Genomic DNA, 13,569 nt, shown 5'->3' with positions numbered 1-13,569 from the left:
GCATTAATGGACTTATTCAAGGGTTAGCAAATATGTGTGGTTACTGGTTACTTGATGATTAAAGCTCTACACTGCTTTTGACTTCTTAACTAATGTTCCTAAAAATGTTGAATGTAAGTGCAAGGCATATTTATCTGGGGAGTATACTTTTTCAGGCAACCTAAGCAAATCATGTAGCAGTTTTCTATCTTGGGTCATTATCTTTAATCTATTTCTTACATTCAAATTCACATCAATATTCTAGGCATTTATTCACCTAGCATACATACCCTCCCATAGGCCAAGTCCTATTAGATTTTAGGGAGGCAAAAATTAATAAAATTTAACTCCTGTCCACAAGGAATTAATTCTAGCAGGTGAAATAAACAAATCAACAAATAATGCTAATAGCAAACTGTGATAGTTTCTTCAAAAGCTACAAAGTACTATGTAAACATTAGTTGAAAAGAGGGGATGTGTTTTGGCAAATAATGCTAGTGGCAGATGAAGTCTTAATAGAGGATATGTCATTTGAGTTGGACTTTAAAGAATGAATTGGTATTTCCCTGCTAGAAAAAGAGAAGATGGGTCTTGGAAGATGGGGAGCAGAAAGATACCAAAAGTCGTGGCTCGTGGTGTCTTTGGAGCCACTGGAGGTTTCTCTATGGGTAAAATTGAGGAGTATTTAGGGGAAACGGCAGAAGATGAGACTGGATAGAGAAGCTGGGGCCACCTTTAGAAAAACATATGTGCCGTCTTAAGAAGTTTGGGTTCCACCTTGCTAATGAAGAGTCATAAAGGGTTTTAAAGAAGATTAGTAACTTGATCAACCTGTGTTTTAGAAAGAGAATTCCGGGTACATTAGAAAGATTTGGAAGAAGAGACTCTGTTAGACACTGTGTTGTGAACATGGACACATTGTATCTAAGTGCCAAAATTAGGGGACAAACTACAGGACACCTCCCTGCCTCAGCAAACTGTCAATCTCCGCAATGTGGATTGAACATACCAGGTCACAGAGACATATTGGAGTAAGCACAAGTCAATTCAGCCACCACTTATATAAACTTGTGCACCTTCCCTGGAATATCCTAGACCTGTCATTCTAGAAGAGAGTCCCCAGTTCACAGGTTGAATTAACATAACACAACATCCACACAGTATTGCTACCTCAGAGGTCTCCTTGATTTTTACTGAAAAATCAGTAAAAATCTTTTTTCCCAGAGTTTATTTTCCCCAGGGTCCTAAAACACAGAAAAGCTTTTTAGCTTTCTCATTCTTGGAGAAAGGGGATCAATTCTACCTGAGCTTTTGGTATGCTTCCACTGATCCAAAGGCCAGAAGAGTTTGTAATACTTTGTAGTCAAATTGCCTAATCTTGGTTCACCCACAGACCATTTGATGCTTAAAGGAGGTAAAAGCCTAATTAACATAAAAGGACAGACTCATGCTTATTGAAAACAACTATCTGACCCTTATAATCTGCCCTTCTGGAGAAGTACTGAAATGGACCCAAATTACCCAAGTGCAAAAGTTTTAAGAGGTGATTGCAGCATTCCGACTGGGTAGGATGCATACTGAGCTGCTGGATGTGGAGGTGGACAGGAAGGGATAAGTTTGAGAGATGTCCAAAGGACTTGGTAATACTTGAAGGATGATTTAGTCTCTAACTGTGGTAGAATATTCAGAAGAGAAGAACAGCTTTCAGGAAGAAGATGAGTAAACTTGGAGGTGTATAGGTATACTTGCAAATAGACAGATCTGTTTCTAGAGTTGAACTGATCGCTCTGGAGCATAAGAACGGTGAATCAGTGTTAGGTACATAAACATTAGGAAATCATCAACCTATAGGTATTGGTTAAAGAAACAGCGGTAGATGAAATATCACAGGGAAAGTATGTGAGACGAGAAGAGGATGGAAAATAAAACTTAAGAGACACACTGACCTTTGTGAGCTAGGCAGAGAAAAAGGAGCTAATATTGCTAAAGAGTCAGAATAGTGTCATTGAAGAACATAGTGATAAACAGTACTAAATGCTGCAAAATATTGTAGATGGGTTATTTTTTCATGATGAAGGAAAATTGAGAATTTTAGTAAAAGAAGAAAAAGAACTCCAAGAAGGGGAGAGATTGAATACAGGAAATGGAGTTGATTTTTGTATCAAATGTCTCTAAGGAAGTGGGAAAGAGCCTTAGAAGAAGATAGAGACTTAGCACTGCTACCAAGACAGAAAGAAAAAGACAGGCAAGGTATTGTGAAAAGAGAACAGGCGTTGGCATCTCATGGACTTAATTTGAGTTTTATCTGTGCTAATCATTTCGGGAAAAACTCATATAACTTCTCTGGATCTCAGTCTGTTTCTAAAGTAGTGACAAGGACCTCTCCTTTGTAGGGTTCTGAGCTTCCAGGAGAATGTAGGTTGAGCCTTGGCACCTGCTCTTCTCTTTGCCTGGGTTGCTCATTCCCCAGATAGGAGCAGGACCGCATCCTTCTTGTCCAGGGGCTCCCTGCTCTGATGACCCAGTCTCAAGCACCTTCTTCCTCTCCCTCTTATCCTCCATCTCCTCACTCAGATTTATTTTCTTCCAAGTGCCTATTCCCATCTGAAATGACCTTGTCTGCATGTATTTTGTATTTATTTATTCTCCCATGCTTGTAGCCTATTTTACCTATTAGAATATGTTCATGATAACAACAGAGACTCAAACTCATTTTCTATTCAGTTCCCCGCCCCTGGGACCATTGGGCACATGGCAACTGTTCAGTAACTATTTGACAAGAGTATTCACAAAAAGTAGTTATTATTAGTCTGAGATTGGAGGTGAGGGAAGAGAGTTGGCAGGTGGGAGACAAGTACCTATTCTGAGTAAAAGGAATATAGAGTCTGGGGCTGAGAATCCAAGTAGGTAAGTGTTTGGAACTTTTAGCTCTAAAGAGATAGTGATGGATAGAGTAATTTTTTTCCCAGTCCATTTCAGAATTCTTTTATTTATTCTTCCAGCCAGAATTGCTTAGGCTATCTTGTCATTACTTGTTTCCCTTCAGTTAACCAAAATTCTTTTTATAAAAAAATCATATACACGTACCATTTATTTGCTTCCATATGAATAATAGTACAAATGATGGCTAACCATTTTTGTTTTTATATTTGCAAAGGCCAGGCACCATTAGGCACTGTACATTTATGAGCTCATTTATTCCTCTCAACAATCCTATAAGGACAGTACTGTCATTATCCCACTTTACAGATGAGAAAACTGAGGTACAGAGAGGAGTAGCATGCCCAAGGTCACATGTCTTAGATCAAACTCAGGCAGTCTAGCTGCAGAGCCCAGGCTCTTAACCACTAAGCTATACTGCCTCCCAAGACCTAGTCCACTCATCTGAGAGAAAAATGAGTGTTGCTTTGTTGAAGCCAGACAAAGCTGTTCATCAGCTAGTCAGACAAAGCAGGTCAGATTGTCCTGCCAGGGAAATGTCCTGGGAGAAATTGTCCTGTCCGGGAACAAACCTGGAAGGAATTTTCCTTTCAAGGAAAGGAATACTTGATTTGATTTTACCTATTTTTCCCCCCTCGCATCATTGGCAACCCCTTCCATTTTAAGGTCATCTGAAAATTGAGTTAATGTTCTGTTTACCCCTTCTCTCAGGTAATTTAATAAAGACTCTGGGCGCAACCCTGAACACCTCACAGAAAATCTACCCATGCTCCAATAGATTGGCTCACATGGTGAAAGAATATTGTTTTGTATAGACTAACTTTGATTTGCATTATGTAGTGTCAAATACGTGACTTCTTAGAATGTTTATGCTTAATTCTTTTCTTACAACCCAAAACACTGGTTATATTTCAGCCTCATCTTTTCTTATTCAGTTTTTCCAGTGATCTGCTGGAAAGCTGCTCTTTATTTTTTTCCCAATATTTTTTTAGAATACCATTATATTGATCATCAAGAAATTCTTATTTGTAGTGAATTCAGAGTCCAATTCCTCATTTCCTTAAAATTTACGTGAAGAAAGATTATGAAAAGGAAGTGAAATTTTTAAGTTCTTTTTCTCACTACGCTTCCACACCAGTTTTTTAAACTCAGAGGTAGCAAATCACTATTGATTATTCTAAAACCAGATCTGTTGTGCGTAGTGGCAGTGCCGTGCTCTGCCGGTCTGTGGAGGTGTAGCAATGTGGTGAAAACCCCTGGCCCTGGAGTCAGACTGCCTAAGTGTTCATCCTTTGCTCTGTCTACCAACTGTGTGATCTTGGGCAATGTAACTTCTCTGGGCCTCAATTTCTTTAGCTGTAAATGGAGATGATAGTATCTCTAAAGTGGTTGCAAGGATTACTTGAATTAATAAAAGTAAAGTATTTAGAACAGTGTCTGGAGCCTGGAAAGCTCTATGTAATATTAGATGTTGTTTTTGTTTGTTGTTGATGTCGCTGTTGCTTCGGAAAAAGTTGCTTATCTTGTTGCTAAGAGTTGTAAAAATGCTTTCTTAACAAATATTACTTTGGTTCGTCTTGACAGATTCAAATAGTTCATTCAGTATGATATAATTGTAGTTCTTTCTGTATCTCATTTATTGATTGTTAAAATTTGTGATTAATTTATAGCCAGATCATGGGAGTTTCTTTATATAATGTTTTAATCAGATGACACTGAAAAACACTCTAAATAAAAATGTCTTCAATATTTTTCTTTGCTTTTAAAAGTATGTTTTCCTCAGGTTAGAATATTTTTAAATTCTTATTTAATTTTAAGGAAGTTATTTTATTTATGTGTAAATATAGGAAAAGGCAGACATACCCACTGGTATGTAAGGACATTCAGGTGTATTAAGCAGCCTGTCCCCTCTAAAATGTGCATACTGCCATCTGCTGGAGAGAGCTTTTGTATAACATTTAGACAGTATTTTTGAAAAAATTAGTCAAATGATTTTTCCCATAGTTTTTTTGATAATTTAAACTACATCTTTCATTCAATTGAGATTAAACAAATTTCAAGTGCAAGAGTCTTGAAGTCCCTTTCAGTGAAAACTAAGACGGGGGCAGTTTTTTTTTTTTTTTTTGCTCTTTTCAGGTAGATTATGAAAATACATTCACAAATCTTTAAAACTTTTTGCAGGGAGAGGTGGAAGGGTGCCAAAGTGCTTTGTGTTTTGCTGGGGGCAGTTGTGTGGCATTTTGCTTCATTTTAGCAACAATCCTGTGAAGCGGGCAGAGCAACTCCAATTATAATTTGCCAATGAGAAAACAGAGGCTCAGAGAGGTTAAGTGACCGACTAAGGTCACTCAGTTTATCTGTGGCGTAGTTGGGACCAGAATCCAGGTCTCTGAATATCTAATCTTGTGGTGCTGATTATTTCTTCAACTCTTATCATACACTATAGGTCTCAGAATATAAAAATATTGCATCTTATTATTAATAAAGCCTGGCAAGATGAAAAGCAGCCAAATTATTAAGTACATTTTAAAAGTGGATAATGTATAGGAAGCAACTTTTTTAAACCTTGAAAAGCAAAATAATAAGTGATATCCAATGCTTTGCATAATACATACACCTAAAATTTGCCACATTGAAAGAAAACTTTCTGCTACATATAAATATTATTCCCTTATATTTGATTATTTCCACCCATAATAATTTATGTATACCCTGTGACAGTTTCACAAATGTGTGCTGACTCAGAACATTCCATAACTGATTTTGGTTTTTACTAGAGCACCCTGTTATCTAATTAGCCTGGCATAATAGTGACTTTTGTTAAATAATACTTTTCTTTTGGTGAATGGTAAATTTGATTTTTTAAAAAAGGATCCTTTTTGGGCCGCCTGGTGGAGCAGTGGTTGAGTGGGCGTGCTCCACTGCGGTGGCCTGGGGTTTGGATTCCAGGCGTGCACCAATGCACCACTTGTAGAGCCATGCTGTGGCAGTGTCCCATATAAAGTAGAGGAAGGTGGTCACGGATGTTAGCCCAGGGCCAGTCTTCCTCAGCAAAAAGAGGAGGATTGGCATGGATGTTAGCTCAGGGCTGATCTTCCTCACAAATAAATAAATAAATAAATAAAATAAAAAAGGATCCTTTTATTCCCTCATTTTATACTGTAATATTGACATTGACAACAGGAATTTTGTCCATTATACTTTCTCAGCACTGTACTGATTTTAAAACTTCACTGAGTACAAATGAATTTACTAATTTAAGGTGATTATATGTACGTTATACTAACTCGAATATCACAAGCTATTTGTTATTATTACTACCTTTCATTCATTTTATGATTCTAAGATTTTCTGATGTAGATGTTTCCTATACCATTTAGAAGTATAGTTGTCACTGCTACTCTGCAGTGGCTGTTAAGTGTCTCCCTCTCCTCGAGCACCTCTCCTCCAGAAGGTAATTCACTTTTTAAAAAATCTAACTACTTTTCTTTAGTTTTAAATTTCATTGTTCCCCTATTTTGTGCATTTACTAACATCGCTTTCAACCTTTTTTTTTTTTTTTGCCTTGAATGCATTTACATTTCAATTACATGAAGCTAAGTACACGTTATAACTTTGTGAGTGAGGCCATGTTGCTAATTCAAAACAGCTGCCTTACAAGAAGTCTCTTGGGATATCCATGAGTCTCTGGGTGAACTTGTTAGTGACAGATTGGGCTTGCAATGTTTTACTTGTATTGGAACTACCGTGTTAGGAATTTCTTATCAGATAATTAATCCAGAAGAGAAGGGGGGATTCAGGCTTCAATTAGTCAGTATGAAGTGTGGAACAAGTTAAGAGAATGTGCCCATGACCAAAAAAGTCATAAGAAACCACACCTATTTGTCCAGCATTCAATTTTTCCTTATACTGACCTGAAATCTACCCCTTTAATAGTGTGAACCCATGGTTTTTAGTTTTATTTTCTATAGATATACAGAATAAAGTGAACCCCTTTTCCATATGGTGGCTATTAAGTCTTCTTTTTAGATTTTTCTTTTCTACTTCTCACACTCTTAATGTGCTTTAATGTCCCTCCCTCCCTCTCACTCATAAAATTTTTGAGTAGTTTGTTTTCATGAATTAAATCTTTTAATTCTTACCCCAACCCTATGAGGTCATATTCTTATTATGTCCATTTGACTGATGCTCAGAAAGACGAAGACCTCATGAGCAATGACGAATTGAACCAAGACGTCAACCGAGACTATTAGGATGTGATGTCAGGCTCTGAGCCACTGCATCTCACCAACCATTCTTTATGTGACACATTTTCTAAGCTCCTTGCTTTCCTCTGGATACATTCATGTTTGTCAACCATCTCTCTCATAGGATAGAACAGTCAAAATTAACTGAGTACTTCAGGGGTACTCTGGCCTTTAGTGGGACAACTTGGGCATGAGCTACCTGCCTGCATACTTGTGCAATGCAGAAGTGCATTACAGATTTTTTTTTTCACTCCTCGGCTTATCTTGAACAGTTATTAAATTGGATCTTACCATTCTCTGTGTGCGTGTGCATTTGCAAATATATGTGTACGTGCATTTTTACATTTAAAAGATTTCTACATCTTTTCTTGTTAAGCTACACTTTGTCACTTATACACTTTAGTATATATGTACTAGCTTAATCAGCTCTTTTACCTCCGTCTTAGCTGTTTTTCCTTTTTTTATTCCATCTACGAATTCAATAAGTATGCCTTTAGTCTGCAATTAAGGCCTTGATTTTTTTAAGGTGTTCTGTGCAGTTCCATTAGATTCTTGAAACATTTCATCTGAGATTTCTTGGTTGTTTCTTCATCAGTGTGGCAATTCACAATTTTATAATTCATGAATTTTTTTTAGAGCATTCTATCATTTTTGAGTTATATTTCTTTTTAAAGCTTCTCTCTATGAGAGTATGCCTTTTGTTTTCTGTAGGTTTTAAATTTGCCGTGCCTATTTTCCAAACCTCCTGGATCTCAAGTTGAATTGCAGTTGGTTTTCCATCCCTCTTTTCGTTATTTTGACAAATACTGAGTCCCTGTTCATGGGAACATCTAAGAACTTTGTAATCTAGCCATCTAACTCCACCTTTCCCATTCCTGCTAGCATTTGCCAACTTACTAAGCAATCTTTATTCACACTGATTTTGCACTAGCTTAATCAGAAGATACAATCATAGTCCACCTTAGATTCATATCTGCCAATAATTTACTATGTGTTTTTGCATGTCAGTTAATCTCTAAGTCTTCATCTTCCTTATTTATATAAATCTATGTTGGACTATGACCTCTGAAGTTGCTTACATTCTAATATCTATGATTTCAAAGTATACCAAATCACCTCAGATATTGCTATTCTGAGCTATATCCAGGGCTTATATTCATCTGATATGCGCTCATACAGTCACCTTAATAATTCAAATATTGAAGGACTTCCATATTGTAGGACTTCTAAATCATCATTGCCTCAGCTGCCCCACTCCTGGGGAGTGGAAAGGGCTGGGAGGGCCACCCACTTACTAGCCCGCAGACAGACCACCACAACTCCTGCACATTGGCTCCATTTCCGGGGGTTCCCCTAACCAAGTGTAGCACCCCTAGTGGTGACACGGGACCCTGGCGGGCAAATGCCTGCTGTCTGTCTTCCTCCACATGGTTGCGACACTCACAGCTAGCAGACACTTCACCAGGGTCACTCTCTTGTGGTTGCTTTTGGTGAATGTTATATGTGGATTATAGCACACATGGACTCTTTATAACACTACAATAGTTTATGAAGCCCTTTTAAAGCATATTCTCTATGTTCATGGTACTGTGGTGTTTACAAAATCAGTGATTCACATATCCAAGAATTATTCCAAAGCTAAAGGTAAATGATTTTATTTCAAGGTTCAGCTTAAACTAAATTAAAAAAAGAAAGTGATTAGACTCCAGGATTTAGGATTACCTGGTTGATCCCTTAAATTTGGCACATCTCATGAAATCTTTTGTGTGGCTTTTCTTTTAGTAATGATCTGCTTTGTTTCCAGGTGAATGAAATTTACCATGATGAGTCCCTTGGAGTGCATATAAATGTGGTCCTGGTGCGCATGATAATGCTGGGTTATGCAAAGGTAAATTGTCTTAAAACAGGTGAACTATGAACATTAAGGACTGGGTTAGCAAACAGAAGATTAAATTGCTGAAGCTGTAGCTAACGTGGCATAGATATGTCTCACGTAGATCCCAGTGCTCTGAACTGAGGGAGAGAAACTGCCACAATGAGTGGAGAGCTCTAAATTTGCGCAGATAATGAGTGATTTTTGTGCTAGTACCATTTGCTTTGTTTATTGCTGTCTAATGGAGTTGTAGACAGTTATCTTGACTTTAGGCCTGACTATATGAATGAAAACAAATGAATACCATTGTGAGGAAAGAGAATTTCCTTAGTCTGTCATTATCATCAAATTTGTGATTCATTTATTCATTCAGAACATCTATATTGAGTGCCTACTATGCATCAGATGCTTTCTAGGTGCTTCGAATATATCACCGAATAAAAATAACAAAGATCCTTGCTCTCTCATGATTTGTTAAAAATAATATTTTTACAAGCATATCTTTCTACTTAAGAAATTGAAGCACACCGTGAATATTTTTCATTTAAAAGAGTTTTAATCCTTTTGAAAACAAAAAGTTGGATTAAAATGCACACAGTAGGCATTTCATGTAATGTAACTAACTTTAGCTGGCTTTAAAATGGCACTAGATGTGTCCCTGTCCTTGGAAATAATGAAGTGAATGAAATGGTTTCTCCCTTTGAGGAGAAAACATAGGGAAAATGACAAACTTGGCAATTTTTTTGGTGTTTAAATAATTACATAATTACCCCCTCCCATAATTAATTCTACTGATTATGAAATACTAACGAAATTATACACTTAGCAAACAGGAAAAATCTGTGTGTTTGCGTTTCATTATGTATGTAACATGCACTTATCATTTTCTGATGAGAAGGTATCATTGGTCTTTGGGTTGTCCCATAAACCTGACATACTTTGTGTCACTAACACTGAATACAACCCTAGCTGGAGATGTTAACAGCCTTCAATTGGTTGTTAAATTATTTGCTTTGAGAAGTATGTGATCAGCATATAACAAACCAAGCTAATTTTATTAAGAATGTAAACACTGATAATAACATTTGCTGAAATGTAACAAAACTCTCAGTCTGTCAGCCAAGTAGGGACTAATTTGGGGTTCCAAGTTCAATTTCTCATTCCATCAGAACTACTCTGGGAAGTGTGGCTTCTGAGTTCTTGAAAGATGGGCCTTTCCCTCTGAACTTTTAACTCCTGACCATGATGTGATAGTAGCAATGTTCCCAGGAACTTCAATCCATCTATTAGAACTGCAAGATAAGAGTTCACCCTCTTCATTATCGTGAGATTAAAGAAAAGGGTAGTTGTTTTTTTCAGAGTGAGGTTTATATAATTTGACCGCTTCCCATAAACAAAGATTTGACCAGCTTTGCCAGCTCATTGAAGAACTTATATTCTTCCCAGTTGTTAATTAATTCTGGACCAAAAAAAAAAAAAAAATTGTAACTAAAGATCTTTCACTTTAACATCTCTTGGAAAAAAGTCTCGTGCCCAAATCTTTTCCTCTGCTTTTGTACTTAATATCTTTGAAACTAAAAATCTAAGCTAAATCAGGAAATGTTTAGACTACTAGAATTCTTACCCAAATGACTAATATTGAGTTGCCTCACAATAGCAAATCTCAGCATCACATACTCCCGTAAATGGTGTCAGTCACCTTTTACACAGATAATATCGATCATCGTAAGATATCCTTCATGGGCATTTAGAATTCCCAAACGAAAGTAGATATCTAAATAAGCCCCAAATAATATTATTGTACATTATTTAATTACTGTAATCCCAAATGTTGACCTCAGAGAAAATTATTAAAGGAAGCCTTTGGGAAAATGCTGTGTATGTCTTTAACATATTGCTTCCTCTTAGTCCATCAGCCTCATAGAAAGGGGAAACCCATCCAGGAGCTTAGAGAATGTGTGTCGCTGGGCTTGCCAACAACAAAAATCTGATCCCAACCACTCTGAACACCATGATCATGCAATTTTCTTAACCAGGCAAGACTTTGGACCTGCTGGAATGCAAGGTATTTCCATTAATATGTAGAAGCAAAACTTAAGATCGTGACTTTTCAAAAGTAATCCTAAATCAGGGAGTCTGTTCAAACGTTCAGATCTCCACCACCACTTTCCACCATGCGTCAGGCAAGCATCCATTTTCTTTGTATTGCTTCCATTGACTTCTGTGGAATTCACAATGTTAAATGCCACTTAAATGCTAAAATAAATTATACTTGCCTTTAAAATAATGATTGTGCATTTGGGGGATGGGGGGGATGCTGTAAAATGCAGTGTGATTTCCAATAGCCTTTTGGAATGGGAAAGGAGATGCCATGAGAAATGACTGCTGCCAACGAACTTTCTTCCAAAGTCAGCTTACATTTATCTAATAAATTCTGATGTAGACTTTGGAAAAAAATCGACTGATAATTTTCTTTTCAACGTTGATGGAATTTCTGGCTCCCTTTATCAGCACTATGATATGAAGGACCATTCACTACCCCAGGAAGACAGCTTAGTTGGTGGGCAGGACGGAGTGGTAACTCCAGGCAGTTCCTTCCCTTCAGAAAGGAGAAAATACAGACTCAAAGAATCTTTTTAGAGCCCATTACCTGTGGCTTTCCCAAGAGAATATGGCACAACATTAACAGCGAAATAATACTGCCTCTGTTTCCTGAAAAGCTTTTTTTTTTCTAGGCAAAGGTCCAGTAGTAATTCTTAATGGGTTTTCTCATAAAATGAAAATAAAAGTAATTGTTATTCTCTACAGGATATGCTCCAGTCACAGGCATGTGTCATCCAGTGAGAAGTTGTACCCTGAATCACGAGGATGGTTTTTCATCTGCTTTTGTAGTAGCTCATGAAACTGGCCATGTGTAAGTCACAGTTGACAGCTATAAAGCGAAAAAAGGTCTTTTCTTTCCTGCTCCTCTCAGCATTGTTTGCACTTGGAGCAGAGAGCATGCCAGCATGCAACTCTTCTCCCTTGCCAAGTGTGAGGAGCTGAAAACAGTGAAGAGGTCATGCACAGAAACTAAATGAGTGACTCTGGCTTGTAGAGATACTCCTGCACTTTTCAAGGCTATAGAATAAGCAAGGCATTTCTGTCACATTGCTCTCTATTTCACAGTTTCTGTGACTCCTCCATGAAAGCTACATTAACTTTAAAAATACATATTTCCCTGTATTATTTTCAGAACAGAAAGTAAGCACAAGCTGTGGCCCCTCTGATTCTTACCAGTGAGCTCTCACTTTTTGTTCTAGGTTGGGAATGGAGCATGATGGACAAGGCAACAGGTGTGGTGATGAGACTGCCATGGGAAGCGTCATGGCGCCCTTGGTGCAAGCAGCATTTCATCGTTACCACTGGTCCCGATGCAGTGGCCAAGAATTGAAAAGATACATCCAGTATGTTCCCTCCTGCATGCCATGAGAGCATTTATGTTACAGCAGAAATACAGGCAGGAAACTGACTCTTAGGACCTTGATCATAACAAAACTCCCAGTGAAGGAAAACGGTTGTTCACAATCAACATTTTCTTATGACTCAGAGCATTTGGCACAGTGATTCCGTATGTAATCACAATATTTTAAGCCATAAGCCTAGGATTTAAGTGAATTTTTAACCGTGATTTCCTTTTAGTAAATTTTTTATGGAATCTTTGATTAATGGTCAAACTTGAGTTGAGGATGAAGAGAGGATGGCCATGTGATGCCTGCATAATATACCACCTATACCCTGTAGCGTAGGTGTCGGGATCTGCCCTGCCACACTATGTGGGCTCAGCTACGGACATGAGTAAGGCTGTCACAGCTCTACTGCATTCCTAAGTCATGCTTGGCTTATTTTCCTGGAATGAATAAGGATGAAGGGTCTTTTTCTAAATGGAACTGAAACAAAAAACCTTAAAAGATCTGCTTTTGTGAACTTGCTCTACAATCTGATGAAATTCCAGAGTATGTAACCAAAGAAGACTTTTCCACCAGGACATGATTAAAAAAAAATGAATATTTAATTACTTGCAATATTTTTCTTCCTACAGTTCCTATGACTGTCTCCTTGATGACCCTTTTGAACATGATTGGCCCAAACTCCCAGAACTTCCTGGAATCAATTATTCTATGGATGAGCAATGTCGTTTTGATTTTGGGGTTGGTTATAAAATGTGCACTGCGGTATGTTACTCACAGACAATTTAGATTTTGTATTTTGAAATCTATTTGCATAGCTCCTGTTTGGTGAGCTTTGCAGACTCACTGGTGCAAGTAAGAGAATATCTACCAATGATTTTGTGTTTGCCCAATGATTTTGTGTTTGCCCTGTCACTACATGCTAAAGCTAAGTGCTTTAAACATACGATCTTATTTAATCCTCATGACAGACTAGGAAGAAGTTGGTATACTTATATTTTACATATGAAAAAGCCAAGACTTGCAGAGATTAAGCAACTTGCTTGAATCACACATCTAGTAAATAGGGGAGCTGGACATT

At 37.5% G+C, this 13,569-nt stretch overlaps 1 protein-coding gene across 3 annotated transcripts in view; it reads left to right on the top strand.

Annotated features, from left to right (window-relative positions):
* The window catches only part of ADAMTS3 (ADAM metallopeptidase with thrombospondin type 1 motif 3), a 265,978-nt gene that overhangs the window by 216,877 nt on the left and 35,532 nt on the right, over nt 1–13,569 (top strand). For 2 of the 3 annotated variants that reach the window (XM_004419160.2, XM_087434423.1), the window contains exons 6-10: nt 8,971–9,054; nt 10,948–11,104; nt 11,848–11,953; nt 12,342–12,485; nt 13,121–13,253. In XM_004419160.2, the coding sequence (XP_004419217.2) occupies nt 8,971–9,054; nt 10,948–11,104; nt 11,848–11,953; nt 12,342–12,485; nt 13,121–13,253 (624 nt within the window). The remainder of the gene's footprint in view (nt 1–8,970; nt 9,055–10,947; nt 11,105–11,847; nt 11,954–12,341; nt 12,486–13,120; nt 13,254–13,569) is intronic. The other variant, XM_087434422.1, reaches the window with a different exon arrangement.

This window comes from Ceratotherium simum, chromosome 8 (genome assembly GCF_057802395.1).
Source record: "Ceratotherium simum simum isolate JZ-2026a chromosome 8, ASM5780239v1, whole genome shotgun sequence".
Taxonomy (NCBI): Eukaryota; Metazoa; Chordata; class Mammalia; order Perissodactyla; family Rhinocerotidae; genus Ceratotherium; species Ceratotherium simum.
Note: the sequence above shows the minus strand (reverse complement) of the source record. Positions and strands in the feature narration are given on the sequence as shown.